The 22,814-nt window shown below is 38.4% G+C and overlaps 2 protein-coding genes across 4 annotated transcripts in view; one reads left to right on the forward strand and one right to left on the reverse strand.

Annotated features, from left to right (window-relative positions):
• On the forward strand, nucleotides 1-17,188 carry Znf502 (zinc finger protein 502). The gene is made up of 4 exons (XM_077109246.1): nucleotides 1-55; nucleotides 598-2,148; nucleotides 12,215-12,913; nucleotides 14,143-17,188. Exons 1-3 carry the CDS (start codon nucleotides 1-3, stop codon nucleotides 12,892-12,894), a joined length of 2,286 nt encoding a protein of 761 aa, XP_076965361.1. The 3' UTR covers nucleotides 12,895-12,913; nucleotides 14,143-17,188.
• The window catches only part of Kiaa1143 (KIAA1143 ortholog), a 13,041-nt gene continuing 6,129 nt past the window's right edge, over nucleotides 15,903-22,814 (reverse strand). For 2 of the 3 annotated variants that reach the window (XM_076844498.2, XM_077109250.1), the window contains one exon: nucleotides 15,903-16,607. In XM_076844498.2, the coding sequence (XP_076700613.1) occupies nucleotides 16,583-16,607 (25 nt within the window). In that variant the 3' untranslated portion in view covers nucleotides 15,903-16,582. Of the gene's footprint in view, nucleotides 16,608-21,511; nucleotides 22,399-22,814 lie in introns of those variants that run through there. The other variant, XM_076844505.2, reaches the window with a different exon arrangement.

The following is a 22,814-nucleotide window of genomic DNA, read 5'->3' on the forward strand; positions in this document are numbered from 1 at the left end:
ATGTTGAATATGCAAGGAGCTGAAGAGAAAGCTACTGAAAGAGACACTTGTTCAGGTGAGTGAGTATAGGACAATGTATGAGACACAGTCACCCAGTAGGAAGGCTTTGAAAATTTTAGAAGAGAAACAGATTAATGCTCAGGAGATAAAAATTACTCTCTCTCTCAGGAATGTTGGGAACAGGTATGGATGAGCATCTCCAGGGCCATCTTTTTCCTGGTACTCAAAAAATCTTTATCATTTCCAGCATTTGCCTTTCAAAATTCTCCCATTTTCCACTTTTGAATAAAAACCATCCATATTACCCATTTTGGTTTAATCTCAGCCTCTGCAGTGTCTGTTATTTTCCATTTTTACTCTTGCCTGTGATTGGCTCACTCCACAGATGCCTTGCTGCCCATTCCATGAGGTTCCTCATCAGTGGTGATCACATTACCCTAATGCAGATCTCTACCAACTCTGACTTAGTTGCCATGCTTGCTTTTATTATTCTATACTCATAGGTCATTACTGAGACCTGTGAAAGTTGGGGTCCCACAGTTTCAGTGACCAGCTCTGTCAGATACAAGAGATATTTACTGTGGTGATTTCTTTTAGGTTGGAAGAACAAACCTGTTGCAAAGCAGGGTGTTGTTCAAATTGATCCACCAGGGAGAATAGCAAAGAGATTCCAAGAGGATGAACAGCAGGGTTCTATGTTGGAAGAAAAATATGCCAGTGAGGACATAAAGGAAAATTCTTGGGAAGAGGCTCCTGGGCCAGGAGGTTTTGGGGGAATAACCTTTGTCCATGGAGAAGCATCCCCTGAAATGTTTAGTCAAGAATATAATTTTGAGGAAAGCTTGCTTTTGACCTCAAGCCTTGTTACACATCTCAGGGTTTCTACAGAAGAGAGTCTGCATCAGTGGGAAACATGTAATGTACATACAAGTGAGATTTCAGACCATGGTAAGTGTTCAACTCTCTCCACACAGAAAAAATCTTGGCTATGTCAGGAATGTGGAAAAAACTTCACTCAGAGCTCATCCCTTACCCAACATCAGAGAACTCATACTGGAGAGAGACCCTATGCATGCGAAGAGTGTGGGAAAGCTTTTAGTCGTAGCTCATTCCTTGTTCAACATCGAAGAATTCACACTGGAGTGAAACCATATGGATGTGAGCAATGTGGGAAGGCCTTTCGATGTCGATCATTTCTTACTCAGCATCAGAGAATCCACACTGGAGAGAAACCTTACAAATGTAATCAATGTGGGAATTCTTTCCGCAATCATTCACATCTTACTGAACATCAGAGAATTCACACCGGAGAAAAACCCTATAGGTGTAATAGATGTGGAAAGGCATTCAGTCAGAATACACACCTTATACATCATCAGAGAATTCACACAGGTGAGAAGCCTTATTTATGTAATGAATGTGGCTCTTCTTTTCGTAAACACTCAAATCTTATGCAACATCAGCGAATTCACACTGGGGAAAAACCACATAAGTGTGATGAATGTGGGAAAACCTTTCAAACAAAGGCAAACCTCTCTCAGCATCAGAGAATTCATACTGGAGAAAAACCCTATAAATGTAAGGAGTGTGGTAAAGCCTTTTGCCAGAGCCCATCTCTTATTAAACACCAGCGAATTCATACAGGAGAAAAACCCTATAAATGTAAGGAATGTGGCAAAGCTTTTACTCAAAGCACCCCTCTCACTAAGCATCAGAGAATTCATACAGGGGAAAGACCCTACAAATGCAGCGAATGTGGTAAAGCCTTCATCCAGAGCATTTGCCTTATTCGGCATCAGAGAAGTCACACTGGAGAAAAACCTTATAAATGTAATGAATGTGGCAAGGGCTTTAATCAGAATACCTGCCTCACTCAGCATATGAGAATTCATACTGGGGAGAAGCCCTATAAATGTAAAGAATGTGGGAAGGCCTTTGCTCATAGCTCATCTCTTACGGAACATCATAGGACTCACACTGGTGAGAAGCTCTATAAATGTAGTGAATGTGAAAAAACCTTTCGCAAATATGCACACCTTAGTGAACACTACAGAATTCACACTGGTGAGAAGCCATATGAATGCATCAAATGTGGAAAATTCTTCAGACATAGTTCAGTCCTTTTCAGACATCAGAAACTTCACAGTGGCATTTAGCTTATGATGGTTTCTCTAGAAAGAGTACCTAAGAATATGGCTGGGAGGAGAGGGGCACATAGGGAAGATGAGACTTGGCTGTTTTTCTCACGTGGAAGTGGGAACCTGGAGGATGCAGAACTTACTCCAGGTGGACATCTTGAAATACTGGGTAAAAAGGAAAAAACAGTTTTTCAGATAAAGCTGGCAGATTACCACTCCTCTCTCCATATGACTACACCGAAAGGGCAGACATTTGTTAAGTTAGCACTTGTGTTTCCTTTACCATGCTCCACCCAGCCTTCTGACTTTGTCACCTAAGTACAGTGGCTGATGTGGAAGTGACAGCAATTCTGATATAGTTCTGAGGTTTAACTTCCAGATGTTTGAGGCAGCTGTGACCATTCCATGATAGGGAGGCTCCCTGATCTGTAGAAGTAGTCCTGTGTGTGGGATACAGAAACAAGTGGGAGGTGGGGGAAGAACCTATATTCATTCATTCAACCAAATAACAGGACGTGGCCAAAACTGGGCTGATTTGTACAGATGTTCTGTTGAAGATGACATTCATTGGGGTGAGAAAGATCTTTCTGATGCTTTTAAGCCTGTGGGTGACATGAAGCTAAGAAGAAAATAGGAGACGAAGAGAGTTTGCCAGTTTATTGAAAGACAGGTCTGCTCAGGGGAAGGGAAAGGAAAGTCCAACTTCTGTCACAGAAGAATACTAGTTTAGGAGAGAAGTGGTCTGTTGTGGACTAATAGTGATAAGAGGCTTCAGAATAGAAAGCCTGAATGTGTCTGAGGAAGCCATATATATATATATATATATAACCCTGCTTGGCCTAAGGAGTACATCTCTGTGTTAAAAGTTTGGCTAGGCCACTGGTTCACAGGAACTAGTGTAGAGGGACCCACTATGACTAACAAAAGGGACTTGGGTATTGGCCTTTAGGAGAAAGCTTTAGTGATGAAAGAAACAGCCTTTTATGCTGGCTGGAGATTCAGACTCCTGGGCTAGTCCTTAATAGAGTGTTGGAATTTGTCAGTGAATTTGGAAAGAATTCTAAATCCCTGTAAATCAAAATAACAGTTTATTGTTGAAATTACAGTTTACCCATTATTTCCTCAGTCCCTTTCATGTACTTAACTGCCACCCAGAAACTGAGCTCCATAAGATTAAGGACTTTGAGCAGTATTTGAAATAATTTCCTAAGTTCTGAAACTTATATTATTTTTTAAATATGAATATAAAAATCACTTAAAGTAAATTGATTCTGGAATGCTTAGTTATTTGTAACTACATGTATATCCAGAACATCTGTCTTGCAAGCATCAGTGTAACCATTCATAACTGTTAATAGGAATGTGATACAAGTAAAACATTTGCTTTTCCCTCTCTAGCTGTAAAGTTTATGTTCTGAAGACCTACAACAGATGAAATCATAATTGAGGAAATTAATACCTTGTTTGCAAAAAAATAACCCTATGAAATATTTCTGAATATTTATGCTCATGAAAATATATATTTTACTGAAAGTAAATATCAATGTGTTTATACTTCCTAAATGAAAAATAACACTATAGAAGTAATGCTGGTACATAGTTTATTAAATATTTGGTAAATTATTATATTAATTATATATATTCTTATATCTTAAATTCTGGTGAAAAAGATTTTCTAAAATGGAATGGATATAACCTTGAATATTTAGTCTTTGGACAATTATAGTCTGCACATTTTTATTTCATGGGGAAATAGAAAAAGATTTCATCATCTTTCTACTGCCCTCAGCCCATATTCTCACATTTACACATAACTGCTCCTAATTTTATTTCTGTTGTTGGCCCTTAAATGTGCCTTGTCTTTTCAGTGTGTCCCTAAACCTAAAAATTGCCATCCCCTTCAACCTTTTCTTTTATTCAGTTTTCATATTAATCCAACTCCTGTTGACATTATATCCTAAATCTAGACGCCATCTCCCTTTAGTCTAGTTCTCCAGGTTATTTTTGAGACTATTTTCAGTTTTTCTAAATAGTTTTTCAATTTCTACCACCACAAAGCCATCTTTCATTTTTCTTCTAGATGATTTTTCTAATCCTAATTGCATGCCTTATTAATTTCTCTTAGAATAAAGTCCTAGCCCTCTAAAGAAACATTTGAGGCTGCTCATTCATCCCATGACTATGCCTCCATCCTCAGCTGCCATTTGTTGTCCGGGACATTCTGCTTGATGGTGCAGATTTCTTTAGTTCTGGAGCATTGCCACTGTACTCTGGTACATTTTTGCATATAATATTTCTGTTGCCTCCCTTTCTTGCTTTGGCTTTCCTGGAGAGTTTGTATGCATTATTCATCAATGTGCTCAAGTGACAGCATAAAACTGCCTCTAACCTCACAATTTTTATTCTGTATTCTATACTTTTTATAGTTTTGTCATCTTACATGATAATGGGTTGTTTACAAACCTTTCTTTTCCCACTGAACTGTACAGTCCACCAGGGCTTGGGCAATGTGATATTCATCTTTGTAATCACAGTAACTGGCACTTGAAAATTACTCAGTAAATACTTGTTGAGCTCAACCAAAATACTGAGTTAGACATTTCTCCAGCCAGTCTGCCCATTGTAACTTAAGTCCCTATGTATCAGCAGAAAGGAGATAATGTGAGTGTATGTGTCTTTTAAATGTTTGCCATGAGCAAGAATTCTGACCTCTCTCCAAGATATATATATATATATATATATATATATATATATATATATATATATATATATATATAATTTGAATTTTATATATATAATTTGAATTTTTAATTATGTAGAGGACTCCATAATAAGAATAGTTTGTAGTTTGCAGCCAAGGAAGTTTATTACAAATTAAATAAAGTTCTATCACAAGGAAAAAGAATGTATGTAGATGGAGAGACACCTACATCATCTGTAATATCCATGAACTAAAAAGGTAAACAGGAACTGAAGAGTAATGCTGGTCTAGCATGAGAGCACTTGGAATTGAGAAATCCCAAAGTAGAAGTGTTTCTGGAGCTCATGACCTGTCTAGGTCTTTAGGATGATAAAGAGATAGATTTTCTTGCTTATTCTTAGTGCTTTGAATATTTAATGACTTCAGAAGGATGCGTTGAGATGGGGCTACATCAAATCCTTTGAACAACAGAAGATAAAATATGCAATTGGCCTTCCCCAAAGCTACATAAGCAGTGTCATGTAAATGTAAAATTGCAGTGTCCTTTTTTCATTCACATTTCTCTTTGTCTTACCTCTGTTCCATATACCTCTTTATTTTATCCATTAGGGAACTGGCCACTGAGGGCTCCTCCTATCCCCTCATCTGGAGGATGGGAGAAACTCACTCTATAAGATCAGCAGTTTTTGCCTTCCAAATTTGATTTTGCATTTAACCCCTCCCTACTTGCCACATAAGGCAAAACTCCTAGCCTTGACTAGATGACACAGTTTCATTTCCCTGCATCCTATGGCCACATCAGGGCCAGGGTTTTTTTTAATTGGGTGGAATATTTTTGGCGTCCATCTTTACCATCCTTTTCTCTCCTCATTAAAAGAAGTTGAGCCCCAAATGCTTTTAAGCCCTAGAATACTGATTCTAATGTACTGCTCAATTGAGTGTGCCCACTACAGGCTTAATTTCCATACAGAGGAGCCTGCTGATTTAGATTTTTTGAAGCCTAAAAGATAATTAAAAAGTGACCAGACCCAAGCTTTCTTGCCTATGGCATATTAGGACTGTGGGGAAGAACTTGCTCTGCGATACCAAAGTGCTGAGAATGTGACACTTGATAAAATACTAGGAGTGTTTGACAGTTCTACAGAGGTCTCCTTTTACCTGAGAGAATTAGTGGTGGCCTCAGTCTGTAGCACCTCCACGATTTTTTTCTTTTGGTGCTGGGGATTGAACTCAGGGGCACTCAACCACTGAGCCACATCCCCAGCCCTATTTGTATTTTATTTAGAGACAGGGTCTCACTGAGTTGTTAAGTGCCTTGCCATTGCTAAGACACAATCCTTCTGTCTCAGTGTCCTGAGCTGCTGGGATTACAGGCATGCACCCCGCCTGGCCTCCACTTTAATTTCAGTCTTTTAAAAGGGCTCTGTTTGGGCGTCTGGAATTTCAACATATCTTCTTTGCTGCATCACATTCATTTATTTTAGTGTTTATTAAGTTCAATACCATATTCTGCACACTATGGATATGATACAAAACTGTCCTGTGCATTTGCATGGAAGTGAATCAGGTGTTCTGCGACCCATAAATTCCATCACTGGGATACATGTGAGGATGAGCCCATGTGTGCAAATATTTCCTGAATGAGCACCATCAAGATCTGAAGGTTTGCTGAAGAAAATGGGAATGCTATTTTGGGGGGTTGGAAAGGTCACTGAGGCCAAGGCAGAACAACGGAATGGAGAAGGGACTTGAGAAAGGTGGTAGTTAACTGCCAGACGTTCTTGTAATTTACATGTATTAGTCGTTTATTTCTCGCGACAACTCTATGAATTTGCTGCCATTGTTGTTTTATAAATCAGGAAGCACGCAAAGAAATACAAACTAACTTGCCTCCTGTTCACACACGGAAAACCTGGGATTTAAGCCCAAAGCAAAGCAGAGCCCTTATTAAATAAACCAACCAGTAAGATGTTTGGGGTTCCTGTGAGATGGCTAACTTTCTGGCAGGTGAGAATACATGTGAGGAAAACTGAAGACAGCTAAGTGAAAGCCATGAGAATCCCTAGAGACAGTGATGTAAGCAGACATGTGACAGAACTGCAGGGTGAAATGATGCAGTAAGAGCCTCTTGTGGTCCATCTCCGTGTTCCCCTCCGTTCAGCTTCTTAAACAGGGACGCGAGAAGTTGAAGTGGGCTTGTGGGCTGTTCTCGGAGCCGCGACTCAAGGGCAGAGCGCGGCACCCAGAGGTTCAGTCGGGAAGAACCAGAGGCCGGAACTCACCGCGTTCTTCCTGAGCGGAAATGGCGCGGGATGGTGATGTCACGCCGGGGGAGGGTCGTAGGATGACTTCCGGCAGCTGCGGAGTTCCGGTGACCAGCGTAGCGGTGAGCACTTTCGGCTGCCCGCCGCAGCGAGGTCAGTCCTGGGCCGCTAACCGAAAGCTTCCCCCATCATGAGCAAGTCCGCTCGCCGTGAGGAAGGCGGGAGGAGGCCTTCAGAGCTCCAGGCCGGAAGTCGGATCCTGGCTTTCATCTGTACGTACTTAAGCCTGCCCACCCGAGGCAACTTTCGAGCTCTTACATTAAAAAAAAAAAAAAAAAAGAAAGAAAGAAAGAAAAAAACCCTAAGTAAACACTTAATTCCCTAAGTAAAAACATGACTTGCTCTGCCAGTTCACAGCGATGTGCGTGTCGAATATTTGGAGTAGCGGAATAAGTACTCCACAAAGACAGACTCAGTAGTAACTGAAGAGCAGTTACCGCTTTCTGAATGCTTACGAACCGGCATTATTCTCTTTCCCATGTATTAACTCATTTATTCATCACCAGAATTCTAGGAAGTATTGTTATCGTCATCCTCATTTAATAGTTGAAAAATCTAGATCACATATTGTTCTTCTCTTCAAGGTTAGTTGAAAAGAGGTGATCCTTATTAAATTAGAAAGTGTTATAGTAGAGACATATTAAATTATTTGAGAATGTAGAGAAGGGAGGGCCTCCAAAGAGTCAAATTTTCCACAAGAAAGAATTGTGGTTATTTAATCTGGATATTCAAGTGTGACCAGAAATTTGAAACTAACTTATTTTCAGTTTCAGATAATAGGTGCTAGTGGATTTGGGCGAATTTTACACTGAAAATCAGGTTCCTTTATTGAAGCTGGAAATCCAAGATCATAGGTTTGATTTTTTTTTCTGTGACCTTTTTAAAATTTAAAAATTTTTTTATTCTAATTTGTTATATATGGCAGCAGAATGCATTACAATTCATACTACACATAGAGTACAAATTTTCATATCTCTGGTTGTACAAAGTATACTCACACCATTTGTGTCTCCGTACATGTACTTAGGGTAATGATGTCCATGTCATTCCACCTTCTTTCCTACCCCCATGAGGTCCCTGTCTTTTAATGGGTGTTCTAGTAGGGCTTTAAAATCCTTTCCCTTAGGAGGAGTTCCAACAGACTCTCCTGTGTGTCGGAAAGAGACACATTTCTGTTTCCAGAAATTTTTGCATCCTGCAATTATGGGAGAATAATGGAAAAGGAAGTTTCCCTGCTGTTGACTCAGGCCACTTGTATGTGTGATTGTGTGGTGGGGTGGTGGTATTAGGGATTGAACCCCAGGGCACATTACCACTGAACTACCTCCTCATCCTTAGCGCTTTTTATTTTGCTAAGTTGGGCCACCCCTGACCTGTGCAGGCAGTAGAACTTAAGATCGCTGTGTGTATTTGTAGGGACACCAAATAAAACACAGACACAATTTACCTTTACACAAGCTTCAGGACCGCTTCTCCGCTCTCAGCCTTAGGCTCCCCAAGAGGAAGAGCAAGAGGAAGTCACCAGAGGCTGGCGAGAGAGAGTGAGCATGTTTGGAAATGAGCTTTTATTGGGGGGAATCTTGTTCTTAGAAAGTTGTATCCAAAGAAGGCCAGAAGGGGCAGGGTTACAAGAGACAGGTGAGTGTAACTCAGCCCTCATTGGTAACACCTCCACCTGAAGGCCCACCTCTCTATCAGAGCTGGGATAATGCCCAAATCATCATGAAATGTAGTGATTGGTCAGAGCCCCCTCTTAAGGACTGGGGGGCATGTGGTCATTCAGAGTGGCTCCCCACAAAGTTGCTGAGATTGGCCTCCAATTTGTGATCCCCTTGCCTTAGGGACTCAAGTTCCTAGGGTTACAGGCATGTGCCACAGCACTCAGCTGATTCCAGCCACTCCTAAGAACTTTCCTCATCATTGCTTGCTCGATTAGTGGTTTTCAAATAAAGGAACAAGCAGTTTCAATCAAAGATGGATTGGAAGGGCTTGGTTTTAGGTTTTTTTCACTTTTGCCTTCTGTTTTAGAGTCAAAGAATTTTGGTATTATAAGATACTTTAGCTATTATCAACTTTTAATTTCACAGATAAGAAAAAAAATCACAAATGAGACTAAGTGACTTGCAGCAAGTCATTGAACAAATCAAGGGCAGAACCAAGTTAAGACTAAAATCCAGACCTCTTGACGGAGTCTGTTGCATGTCCCACTGCTCTCTACTTTAGCCCTACAGTATGATTTCTGAAGTCAGCTGCTTTTCCATTATGCTTGGTTAGCCTTTGTTTTCTAGCCTTTTCTCCTGTGGAGGGATTTTTATTCAAAGATGCTTAAGTCCTTAAGTAGCACCTGCTGCCTTCGTGCATTCTTCCTGCTGCCTTTCAAAAGTTCACTCAAGCTGGGTGCATGCCTATATTCCCAGTGGCTCAGGAGTCTGAGGCAGAAGGACCAAAACCAGTCTCAGCAACAGTGAGGTACTAAGCAACTCAGTGAGACCCTGTCTCTAAATAAAATGCGAAATAGGGCTGCGCATGTGGCTCAGTAGAATGCCCCTAAGTTCAATCTTCAGTACCAAAAAAAAAAAACAGAAAATCTACTCATTAGCCCAACTTTTTATCATTGTGTTACTCTCCTCAGATAGTAATGAAACATATTGTGGAGAAAGACTTAGGGAACAACTTTATTTATGTAAAAAGCACCAATTGCTATTTGTATGTAGAAAAATATATAGAAAAAGCAATGGAAGAATATACTCCAAACTTTATAATATCAGATAAAGGGACTGGGTTTGTTTGGGTAGGGTGGGGTGGGGGTAATAGCTATATAAAATGACTCTTTTATCTGGTACACATGTATTTTTTAATTGATACATAATATTGGGATTCATTGTGACATTCATACATGTACTTAATTTGGTCAGTTTCATTCCCTAGTATTACTCCCTTTTTCCTTACATCCTTTCTCTCCCTGATACCCTTTCTTTGCCCTCCCTTATAATTTTATGGGATCCCCTTCTTTCCCCCCTTTTATTCCATAGTTTTTACATATGAGAACATAAATATGACCCTTGACTTTCTGAATCTGGCTTATTTCGTTCAACAAGATGCTTTTTGGTTTCATTTTCCTGAAAATGACAATTTTTTTCTTCTTGATAGCTGATTAAAACACACACACACACACACACACATTTTCTGTGTTCATTCATCTGTTATTAGATAACCTGTGCTGATTCTATAACTGCTATAAACTTGGGCATACTTGTATCAGTATAGTATGCTGACTTTAACTCTTCAATAAATACTGTTATAGATATTTTGATGGGAATTGCATTGAGTTTGTAGAACACTTTTGCTAATGACCATTTGAACTATATTAATTCTGCCTATCCAGGAACCTGGGGGGACTTTGCATCTTCTAGTGTTTTACAGTTCTTTTTTCAGTGTTCTCTAATTTTTGTTGTTAAAGGTCTTTTACCTTTTTAATTAGATATATTCATATGTTGTTTGTTTGTTTGTTTTGAAGCTATAGTGTAAATGGAATTACTTTCCTGATTTCTTTGTTAGCAGATTCATTGCTGGTGTATAGAAAGGCTATTGATTTTTGTATGTTGCTTTTGTATCCTGCTACTTTGCTAAATTTGTCTTATCAGTTCTAGAGGTCCTTTGGTAGAAGTTTTGGGATCTTGATAAATATAGGATTATATCATCTTAAAATAGTGATAATTTGATTTCTTCCTAAATATTAAAAATGAGTATATATTCATGCATAACATGTGATTAGAAAACTAAGATAAGAAGGAGCCTCAGAAAACAAGAATATGCCAGTGTCTCCAGTGCATCCAGGGAAGCAGTTGCTGTGATATGTACCCCCTGAGTATCCACTTCCTTGTTCTCTGTGCCCTTATTCCAACATCATAGTTTTGACATTTGATGCCATTACACTCATCTGAGTACTCCTTTTTTCCTCCAGTTCGGTGCTTCTCTGGGAGCATTCTAATGACAATGATTTGGTTCCCATATGATTTTTTTCTAGAGTGAAGTGACTGTGTTAACCAGTAGGACATTGAGCATAAAAAGTTTTCATTTTAAATTAACAAAGGGACTTTGTTTTCTACATATTTCCTCTTGTAAATGTAATTAGTGTAACAAATTCTAGAGCATTTCTTTGGCTACAATGGTGAGAGCCAGACCCTGTGCCCCGTTGCTATATTCAGGTTACTGTCCTGACTTCTTCCTAATGACCTTTGTCTCACTTTCCTGAATGAAAACAATGTTATTTTGTTTCAGTAAGCAGGACTCTAATTTTCAAACCTATAGATTTCTCAATTGGAGATAGGGGAAAAACTACCTGAACACTTTTCACAGAAAGGGGTTCAATGACATACCTGACAAGGCAAGCGAATAAGAAAAAATTTGTAAGATGGGTCTAGTGAAAGTTACAGCATGGATGCCCTTTGAAATCTTGAAAAGGAAACTTTAGTTATTACTATTCTGCCAAAATATTCTTTATAGGAAATATAATAACTATTCACCTATTTTTGAGAAGTAGGTGGACAGCAAATTTCCTCCACTTTTAATTTCCCCAAGTCCAAGATACTTATTTATTTCACATTTTGTACTATCATTATAGATACAAACCTAGATGATCCCAGATTACCTGGATTAGTTGCTAGCGTTTGATTGCTTCAGAATTTATGTTCCATCAGTTATGCTCTATCAATTATGATAGAAAATTTAATTGAATTCCTAATATTTGTCACTACTTCTTTTCTTTCTTCAGAGAAGCTGGTTGTCAGGGACTGACTTTGGAAAAGTTGAAAATACATGCTACAGGAAAGGGGGAAATCCTACAGGAACTACAGAGAGGACAACATGTGCACATGTTTATGTGCACACACACAATCACACCACTTTCACTGGGAACAATATTCCTCTAGTGACAACTCCAAATGAAACAATGAAGGGTTAACATGCAGAAGAAATCTTCAAAATGTAGTGAGTGTGGAAAATTCTTTACTCAGAGATCATCTCTTCTCAGCATCACAGGATTCACACAGGAGAGAAGCCCTATGTGTGTAGTGAATGTGGAATATGTTTCCTTAAACAGTCAAATCTCACTCAACATTTGAGAATTCATACGGGAGAGAAACCTTATAAATGTAATGAATGTGAAAAAGCTTTTCAAACAAAAGCAGTCCTTGTCCAGCATCTGAGAATTCATACTGGAGAGAGACCCTATAAATGCAATGAATGTGGGAAAACCTTTTGTCAGAGCCCATCCCTTATTAAACACCAACGAATTCATACTGGAGAGAAACCATATAAATGCATGGAATGTGGCAAAGCCTTCAGTCAGAGCATATGCCTCACTCGTCATCAGAGAAGCCATTCTGGAGATAAGCCTTACAAGTGTAATGAATGTGGGAAAGCTTTCAATCAGAGCACATGCCTCATGCAGCATCAGAGGGTTCATTCAGGGGAGAAGCCCTACACATGTACCACGTGTGGAAAAGCCTTCACTCAGAACTCCTTCCTTGCCGTACATGAAAGAACTCACACTGGAGAGAAACTTTATAAGTGTAGTGAGTGTGAAAAAACTTTTCGCAAACAAGCACACCTCAGTGAGCATTACAGAATTCATACTGGAGAAAAACCTTATGAATGCACTGAATGTAGGAAACCCTTTAGGCACAGTTCAGCACTTGTTCGACATCAGAGGCTTCATGCTGGAGATTAAAACTTGGAATGAAATTAATGTAAAAAGATTTATATGAAATGCCTTTTTTCTTTATGAATTCCTGGGAGTTTAAGACTTAGTAATTGTCATAAATATTTTATATTTTGAACTAGAGGTGTTGTGTCCTAAAAGTTAAGAAAATAGCCTCAGAACAAGTCTTGAATTTGATGCCATCTCTGCCACTTAATGGATTGTGATCTGATCCTCTCCAAGCCTTAGCTTCCCCATTCTTACCCCTAAAAGAAAAATGCGGATAATTCATAGGGTTGTCTTAAGAATAAAATAAACTGCAGATGAGAATTAATGACCCTTAGTTGTTTTATAGATGTTCTAAAAGTCTATAAAAATATCTAAATATGCCTATTAAGAACTAGCAAATCAGCATTAGTTTTTTTGGTTCTCATAAGGTATTTTAATTTTTTTCTTTTTGTAGTAGTGAGAATTGAACCCAGGGGCACTGTACCCACTGAGCTACATCTGTAACCCTTTTAATTTTATTTATGAGATAGGGTCATGCTAAATTCCTGAGGTTGGCCGTGAACCTAGTGATCATCCTGCCTTTGCCTCTGAGTCACTGTAGTTACAAGCATGTACCATAGCACCTGGCTTGTGTATTAAGTTCATTTTTGTAATGGACTGTGATTTCCTTTTATTTTACAGAAACTTATTTAAACCATAATGTCTAGATATAAGTATGCATTTACAATTTAAGACCAGTTTGTCCTTGAGAAATTTCAGATTTTTTTTGGGGGGGGGGACCAGGATTGAATTTAGGGTTACTTAATCACTGTACCACATTCCCTGCCCTTTTTATTTTTTATTTTGAGACACCATCTCATTAAGTTGCTTAGGGCATTGCTAAATTGTTGAGGCTGGCCTCAAATTTGGTATCCTCTTGCCTCAGCCTCCCCAGTTGCTGGGATTACAGTGTGGTGGCTGAAACTTCAAATTTAATTAGTGATAAAAAAATAATTGGGATTTTAGTGGACTTTGTAAAGATATCTCATAAGATTTAATTTGATGTCAGGTCTTAGGTTTCTCTTGCTCATACAGAAGGAAGTCTCGCTAACAATAGCTGAATAAAATCTCACATTATGGGACTTTCGTGTTTGGGAGAGGTGGGGAAGTCATGAGGAGAACTCAGAGAGGGTTGGAATATAGAGAACCTGTAGGTGAGGATGTAGCTGTAATTGTGAATTCTGGGAGCACAAGACTGAAAGTGGTCTTTTTTTTTTTTTTTTTTTTTAGAGAATTTTAATATTTATTTTTTTAGTATTTGGCGGACACAACATCTTTGTCTGTATGTGGTGCTGAGGATCGAACCCGGGCCGCACGCATGCCAGGTGAGCGCACTACCGCTTGAGCCCTGAAAGTGGTCTTTTAAGGGAAGAGGAGGGCAGGAGACCTTGTCAAAGGAAAAGGGAGAACAATGTCTTGGTGATGTGTATGGGTCAGGAGTGCCTCACTTACAACAAAGAATGATTTCGGAAAATCACAAAGAACCTAGGCTTGTTGTATAGCTCTGTGGTAGAGCATTTGCTTGGCATGCAGGGAGCCTGGGGTTCCATCTCCAGTTCATCCCCTCCCATAGGCATACATGTAGGAGAAATCAAAGGATACTTTAAATTTTTTTTAAGTTGTAGATGGACACAATACCTTTATTTTGTTTATTTATTTTTATCTGATGTTGAGGATTGAACCTATGCATCACATGTGCTAGGCAAGTGCTCTACCACTGAGCCACAACCCCAACCCGAGGGATACTTTTGATGGTGTTTTATGCAACACTAAGCTCATTAATATAAATAAGCAGCTCTAATGAAGTTATTATCCATTCTCTAGAGTCAAGGTAAAAAAACAATGTATTTAACTTGCTTAGAGTCAAGCAAGTAGTATCAGAGTTGTATCTGAAATCTAGATTTCTTAGTATTCCACATGTAGTCCTGATTTTTTAAAAATATGTTTTAGTTGTTGATGTACCTTTATTTTTTATTTATTTATATGCTGTGCTGAGGATTAAACTCAATGCCTCCCACATGCCAGGCAAGTGCTCTGCCATCAAGCCACAACCCCAGCCCCAAGTCTTGCTTTTTATAGTACCAAATTGACATACAGATAATTTTCCATTGTTTAACCTTTCCAACAATATGTGAGGAAACCAAATTATGAAAAACATTTTTTTAAAAATATTTGTTTTCAATTTAATGTGTACTCATTGAAATACATTTATAAAATCAGAAGTGTGGAAAAGTTAAAATTATATGCTTTTACTCTTGAAATATAGTCTAATCTAGAGTACTGATTCCAGTCTTCTCTGTTTAGCCATTTTTCTTCCCTTTTAAAAATAACAATGATAATTGTACTAAATATCTTGTTATTTGGTTTAACATGTGGATTTAACAGTATTACCACAGACTTTATCAATTGAATTTTAATAACTCCCCTCTAATTCACTGATTTGTTTATAATATAGTGACCTATTTCTCTACTCTGATATTTACATTCAACCATTTTTTCTTATAATGTAGTTAATCCATTTATTGCAATGTCCATCACATAGCATGTGCTCTTGTTAGCCATTAATATAAATTTAAACATGAAACATTTTTGCATGTAAGAATTTTCTTCACTTAAAAAACTTCTAGTTAATTAATTTTTGGTACTGGGGATTGAATCTAGGGGTGTTTTTCTCCTGAGCTACATTCTAGTCCTTTTTATTTTATTTTTACTTTATTTTGAGTCAGGGTCTCACTAAATTGCTTAGGGTTCAGTAAGTTGCTGAGGCTGCCATCCTCCTGCCTCAGCCTCCCAAGCTGCTGGGATTTCAGGCGTGCGCCACCACACCCAGCTAAGTGTTTACTTTTGTTTAAAACAAGAATAAAAACAAACTGCTAAATTGTCTTCCAAAGTGTACCTTTTGCATTTGCATTGATAATGAATCAGTGTTTTTCTTGCTTCACATCTTGTCAGCACATTGTGGTGTCAGTGTTTTGGTATTGCTTGTTTTAATTTGCAGTTCCCTAGAGACACATTGAACATCTTTTTTAAAAATTTTTTTAGTTGTAGATAGACGTAATAACTTTATTTATTTTTTGTAGGTGGTGCTGAGGATTGAACCTAGTGTGTCATGCATGCTAGGCAACTCCTTTACCACTGATCTACAATCTTAGCCTCTGTACATTATTTTTGATTAAATGTTTATTCAGGTCTATTCCCCCTGTCTTGTCTTGTCTTTTTGGCAATACTGGGGTTAGAATCAGGCAAACACTATACCACTGAACTACATCCCCAAACCTTTAAAATTTTTTAAAAATATTTTCTTAGTTGTAGCTGGACACAATACCTTTATTCATTTATTTTTATGTGGTGCTGAGATTTGAACCCAGGGCCCCGCACATGCTAGGTGGGTGCTCTCCTGCTGAGCCGTAACCCCATCCCCAATATTTTTAAATTTTATTTTGAGACAGGATCTCACTAAATTGACCAGGCTTGCCTTGAAATTTCAGTCCTCTAGCCCAGCCTCCCAGCAGATGAGATTACAGGTATGTGCCACCGTACCCACCTTTTTACCCATTTGTTAATTGCGTTGTTTGTTTTATCATCATGAGTTTAAGACTTCTTTGTATATTTTGTATAATTATCCAGTATCAGAGAGGACTTTTGCAAATATTTTCTTCCAGTTGGTAGCTTATTGTATTCTCTTGATTTCCTTCCTAAAAAACAAAACAAAACAAAAAACCTCATAGCATGATATACAATGGCCATTATTTTGCTTTTTCACTTACATCTTAGAGATTGTTCTTTATCAATAGAGATCTTCCCCTACCTCTGCCCAGTGTCATGGTATGAATAGACTATTATTGTTTAATTAGTTCCCTAATGATGAACAGTTTATAGCTTTCTTTTATTTTTCTGTCATAAGCAATGCTGCATATATAACATGCTTTTCTTTTCTTTTTTTTTTCCCTTTGGTAAGAGGATGTAGACACATAAATGGAGATTGTGGGGGGTGGGAGCATGAGAGGAATGGAGGAACTTTAGATAGGGCAAACTTTAGATAGGGAGGGAAGGGAAAGGAGGGGGCAGGGGATTAGAAATGATGGTGGAATGAGTTAGACATCATTACCCTAAGTACAAGACATGAATGGTATGAAAATACTTTGTGTACAACCAGTAACTTGCAAAATTGTGCTCTATATGTGTAATATGAAATAAATTGCATTCTGCCATCATGTATAACAAATCAGAATAAAAAAGTTATCATTGATAGATAACATATCTTTTTCAGATTAAGATTCTAGGACATTTCTTTTTAGGAAAAAACAAAAACTGTAATATAGAATCCCTTTAAAATAAAATTTCGTAATCATATCCCGTTTTGTCCGACTTTCTACTCTTTTATGAGTATCAAATAAAACTACAGATGGTTTTTATAACATGCTTTTCTTTAGACACATGTGCATGATATTTGTAGGATAATTCCTAGAAGTGAAATTTATGGTTAAAGAAATGCATCCTTGGTGTTTTTATGGCATTCTTGAGAGAATAAATGATTTAATCATCCCACCAACAATATGTTGGGATTTCCCAGGCAGTAAATCTGAAACTATTTTTTGGAAGGCCGGGGATGAGGCTAATTGATAGAGCATTTGCCTGGCCTGTGTGAGGCCCTGGGTTTGATCCCTAGCACTGTATTATTTTTGGAGGCCAGTATAGATTTTTCAACCTTTTCTTTTTGGCAAGTGAACATATTGAATTAAACTACCATCTGTTATATTAATAAATTCATAAAGTATATTTTAGCTCCAAATAAGCAAAGCTCAGAGTAATAAGAACTCATTGAAGAGAGGGGGAATAGCTGTCATCTTTCACTGACACTTTTGCCCACAGACAAGCCTTGCAGCCTGTTGGCATTCATATTTCTGTTGCCACCTTCTAGGATTCTAGTACTGAGCCACCATCAGTGTAATTAACTTTAGGAGGCTCTTTTCTCCTCTATCCAATTCCAACTTCAAGCTAGAATTTTGGACCTTTAATTCCTGGGGACCAGCTAAATCTTAACTGTCACATTTAACAAGGTTTTACCAGTTTCAGGGCTAAAAAAATTAAAGGAAATACTGTACACTAATATGGCCCAATTCTCATGGAATGTACTGCATAGTTGCTTTCCTGCCAAGACTTTGGCTTGCCTCTTGCTTGGAGCTTTTTTCTCCTAAAATTTATAGTGCTCTAGGTTTTAGGGCAGTGGCTTACACCTTGACCACACAATGAAACACCTGAAGTGCTTTGTTATATTTACTTTTGTGGTCCTGGAAATTGAATCCTGGGACACTCCACCATTGAGCTATATCCCCACCCTGCTTTTTATTAGATTCTGATTTAATTCATGTGGATGTGGCTTGAGTATGGGCTATTCTAGTTCTCAACCCCTGGTTATATATTAGAATCACATAGCTTTTTAAAAATTAAGTATCCAACTGTTAGGTTAAAGGTTAAAAGGAAACTTTAAAATGAATAGATCAAGCTGATAACATAACAAACTGATCCGTCTTACTATCACCAAAGTATCATCACAATGTGTCGTGTGCCTTCTGATTTGATATAGTAGGAAGTACATAACTCTCCTTGTCAAGTAGCCCTGAATGAGAACTACCAAAACTTGAGTCTGAACAAGCCTTAGAATCTAATGCCAGTTTTTAGGATACTTGGAAGATAGAGAAGTGCTTGAAGAATAGTCCCTGGACCAGCAGTATCAGCAATATCTGAAAGCTTGTTAGAGATGATATGCTGTTTCTCAGGCTTCATCACAGACTTACTGAATAGGACCTAGGGTTTAACAAAATTGCTAGGTGATTCTTATGCATATTAAAGCTTGAGAAACACCACTGTTAATGCCAAGAGATTTAATAAACCAAATCCAGAGAACGTGGAAGACGGTATGGAACAAATAACCCAGTTTCTTCAACAAAATGAAAATGGGGGTGGGGGAAGGATTATACATTTAAAAATATTATATATTTTAAAATATTTTAAGAAACAAACTAACCAAATATAATGGAGTTTGTTTGGTTTCTTATTTGAACAAATCCACTGTAGACATTTTGAGACAATTAGGGAAATTTGAATATGGTCTAGTGGAAGATGGTAATAGTTAATAAAGAATAAATTATGTATTGAGTGATGATTATTTTTAAAAATAATTATTATTTTTGTGGTGTTAGGGATTGACCTTGGGAGCACTATACCACAGTATTTGTTTTTTGTTTGTTTTTGTTTTGACACAGGGTCTTGCTAAGGTGCCCAGGTTGAACTTCTGATCCTACTGCCTTAGCTTCCTGAGTTGCTGGGATTACAAATGTGCACCACTATGCACAGCTATAATGATTATTTTATAAAAATAGATATTGTTAAAGATATACCTGTCATATTTAAAAACAAAATATTTTTTAAAAAACATATATCTATCTACATATATATCTGGTTCCATGCCAGGTTTGGATGAAATGAGTACTGATAGTTTAAAAATAAAATCAAACAACCAATGGAACAAACCCTCCCCCCTCATAATGTTACACTCAACCTTAATAGGAGAAGTTCACAGATATTGGTTGGTTTTGTTTGTTTTTCACAAAGGTTCCCAACTAAAATCAGAAGATGTGGCACAATATCTTAAAAGAATTAAAAAAAAAAAGAGGTGGAACAAATGTTGGGTGCAAGAACCTCTGTTCAAGCATCCAACCCATTGTGTAATAATTTGATTGGGGGCCGGGCACAGTGGCACACACCTGTAATCCCAGCGACCTGGGAGGCTGAGATAGAAGGACTGTGAGTTCAAAGCCAGCCTCAGCCATGGTAAGGGGCTAAGCAATTCAGTGAGACTCGTCTCTATATAAAATACAAAATAGGGCTGGGGATGTGGTTCAGTGGTTGAGTGCCCCTGAGTTCAATCCCTGGTACCAAAATAATAATAATAATAATAATTTGATTGGTTTCTTCCAATAGACTATGAGCTCCTGGGAACAGAATAGTGGATGGACTAGAGCAGGCACTCAGTGTGTACCCACCTTAAGAGGGTCTCTTGCAAGGGGAAACACTTGGGGAAAGAACTAGTTGGAAGGAAGGAAGGGAGGGAGGGAGGGAGGGAGGGAAAGGAAGGAAGGAAGAAAGGAGGGAAGGGAAGGGGAGGGGAGGGGAGGGGAGGGGAGGAAGGAAAAGAAATCAGTGTCGGTATTCCCTGGGACTTACTCAGTTTTACCACTGAAAGTTCTATACCCCCCAAGAGACCCCTTTATCTTGGGTGAGCTGGATGGTCAGTCATCCTAGATCAGCAAGATGTGGCTTTAGTGACCAGTTGAGCCAATGTTCCTACCTAGATCCTGTTTTAGGTGGCCTAGTTGCCTGTGTTGTCTCCTGGAGTCCTCCTAAGCTCACAGACCTTCTTAAATAAATAGGATGTGCAGAAAAAATTTTGTTTCTCCTCCCAGCAAATGCTTTTTTTTTTTTTTTTTTTTTTTGAATATTTCCTTCCCGGGAAGCATTTAAAGGGCCTCTGTGAAGCCAAGAGAGAAAAGGAATGTGCTGGGTATTACATGCCAGGATGTGGCAGAACTGAAGGGGTGCTGCTTTCTGCCATGTGGCACCTTTACCTTCAGAGTCCTTTGAAGAGGAATCTAATAGATCCCAAACCCACCATCCCGGGCATACATAGGAGTGCATTCCATTTTGGCTTTGAGTTTAGCTTTCTTCTCACACCAGCATGTTGTGGCTTAGTGGCCCACAGAACCCTTGGGATTTGAAGGCAAGCTCGTAGGAGAAAAGGGCTTGTGAATTTGTTTGGGAACCAATATATGCTGTCATCTGTGTTGTCACAGGGCCCTATGGATTTGAAGAAACCAGGATGGCAAGAGCAACCCCAGGATAGCCTTATCAGCTTCTACGCCCCTTTAGTAAGTTTCATATGTTACAGGAATTGGAAGCTTCTCGATATACGGGGCAATTTGACTCCTACAGAGTGGAGCACAGCTAGATGCATCCCCAGGAAACTGGACTGGGTAAGGTACACTGAGTGAGAAGAGACCCTGAATTTAGAGATGAGCCAGGAAAGGGGCCAGAAATCAGGCAAGATATGTTATGGGTCTGTCTGACCATAAAAATATTACAGATAGGATCCAAGGAATGAAACCTGTGCAAGAAGGGAGGGCCAGCTCCCCTTGCTACAATCAGTTCTGTCATTCACCCTTAGGAATCTGAGGGTCTGAGGATATGGGGGTAGTGGGGAGGAGGTAAACTCACAGCAATTACATTTACATTGTTATATGTATCAATTGCAGTAAAGGTTTCCTTAATATGATGCATTTGTAAGATTTAGGCCTTTATAATAGTTTTTCACAGTTCTTGCTTAAATTTTTCATTTTATTTCTTATAATAGTTCTAATAGTCTTATGAGTGGTTCTCATATCAAAACCACCTGTCAGACTTGTAGAGCTAGGTAAACTACACCAAACTTCTGATTTAGTAGCAAGGCCCGAGAATCTGCATTTTTCAGGTTCCTAAGTGGCTCTGGTGCTGCTGGCCCAGGGTCCACTGACCTATGAAAAGATTAAAGACAACACTCTCATTCATTCTAAATATATTTATTGTGTACCTAATATGCCAGGTATTCTTCTGGGTTCTGAGGATACAGTGGTGATAAACCAGTATGGTTATGGTTCAAGAATAGAACAATAATATAAATAGAAAGAGGAAAAAAAAACAAAAACAAAACAGACACCATGGCTTACATAACAAGTGAGTATACATTAAAGAGAGTATTGCAGAATGGCTTCAGGACTAGTTGAATAATTTAGAAAGAGCCTATATCAGGGCTCCCTTTCCACCCTCAGGTCAACTGTGAGTAGTCTTTCTCCCACACCCTGTTTTGGAGTAGTCTTTGGATATTAAAATGGAGGAGACAGATATGGCACCAAATTCATGACAGGATGCTCTGAAATTCCTAATTTCAGACAGATGTGGCTGGTGAAGATGGGGTCTTAAGCCCCCAGTTTTGGGTGACTTTTACTAATGACAAAAATTATTAGCATTAAGCAGGTGCTTGAGGAATTACCTGGAAAGCTGCAGGCTTTACAATGCTTCTCTTCTTTCCCTATCCCAACATTTGGAAAAACCTCTCATTCAGATGGCCTTTCAAATGAGAAGCAGGCATGGGTCTACAATAATTGATTACTGGAGAGGAAAAAAGTATATCTATTTTAATTCCAGGTGGGATAAAGTTCAAAATGTAAAAAATGAAACAAAGAACAAGCGATTAAAGGTGATTGTTTTTTTTGATGTTTTTTTGAGGACTGAACCCAGGGCACTCTACCACTGAGCTATACCACCAGCCATTTTTACTTTTCATTTTGAGATAGGGTTTCCTTAAGTTGCTGAGGCTGGCCTGGAACTTGTGATCCTTCTGCCTCAGCCTCCCGAGTCACTGGGATTATGCCTTGTGAGGTGATTCTTTATCTGAGACAGAACAAAAGGTTCATAAATTACACAATTTATAAATTAGTAAGAGAAACATGATTAAACTAATGGAAATTAACAAAAAGTTAATTCAAGGAATAGAAAAGAATAGTTAACATCATAAGTTTAGCCTTAGGCTGGGGTTGTAGTTCAGTGGGAGCTCTTGCCTGGCACTTGTGAGGCACTGGGTTCAATCCTTAGAACCACATAAAATTAAATAAATAAAAATAAAGGTATTAAAAAAAAACTTAAAAACATGAAGTTTAGCCTCATTGGTAGATCAAGAAAATGCCAATTGAACTTAACCTATTAAGTACCATTTGAAAATAGGAAGTTGACCCCAAAAAAAGAAAAAGCCTAGTGTCAACCCAAAGCTGGTGCACTGTTATTCTGCTTGAGGTCAAGTGGCCTCTTAG

The sequence above is a fragment of the Callospermophilus lateralis genome, chromosome 1 (genome assembly GCF_048772815.1).
Source record: "Callospermophilus lateralis isolate mCalLat2 chromosome 1, mCalLat2.hap1, whole genome shotgun sequence".
Taxonomy (NCBI): domain Eukaryota; kingdom Metazoa; phylum Chordata; class Mammalia; order Rodentia; family Sciuridae; genus Callospermophilus; species Callospermophilus lateralis.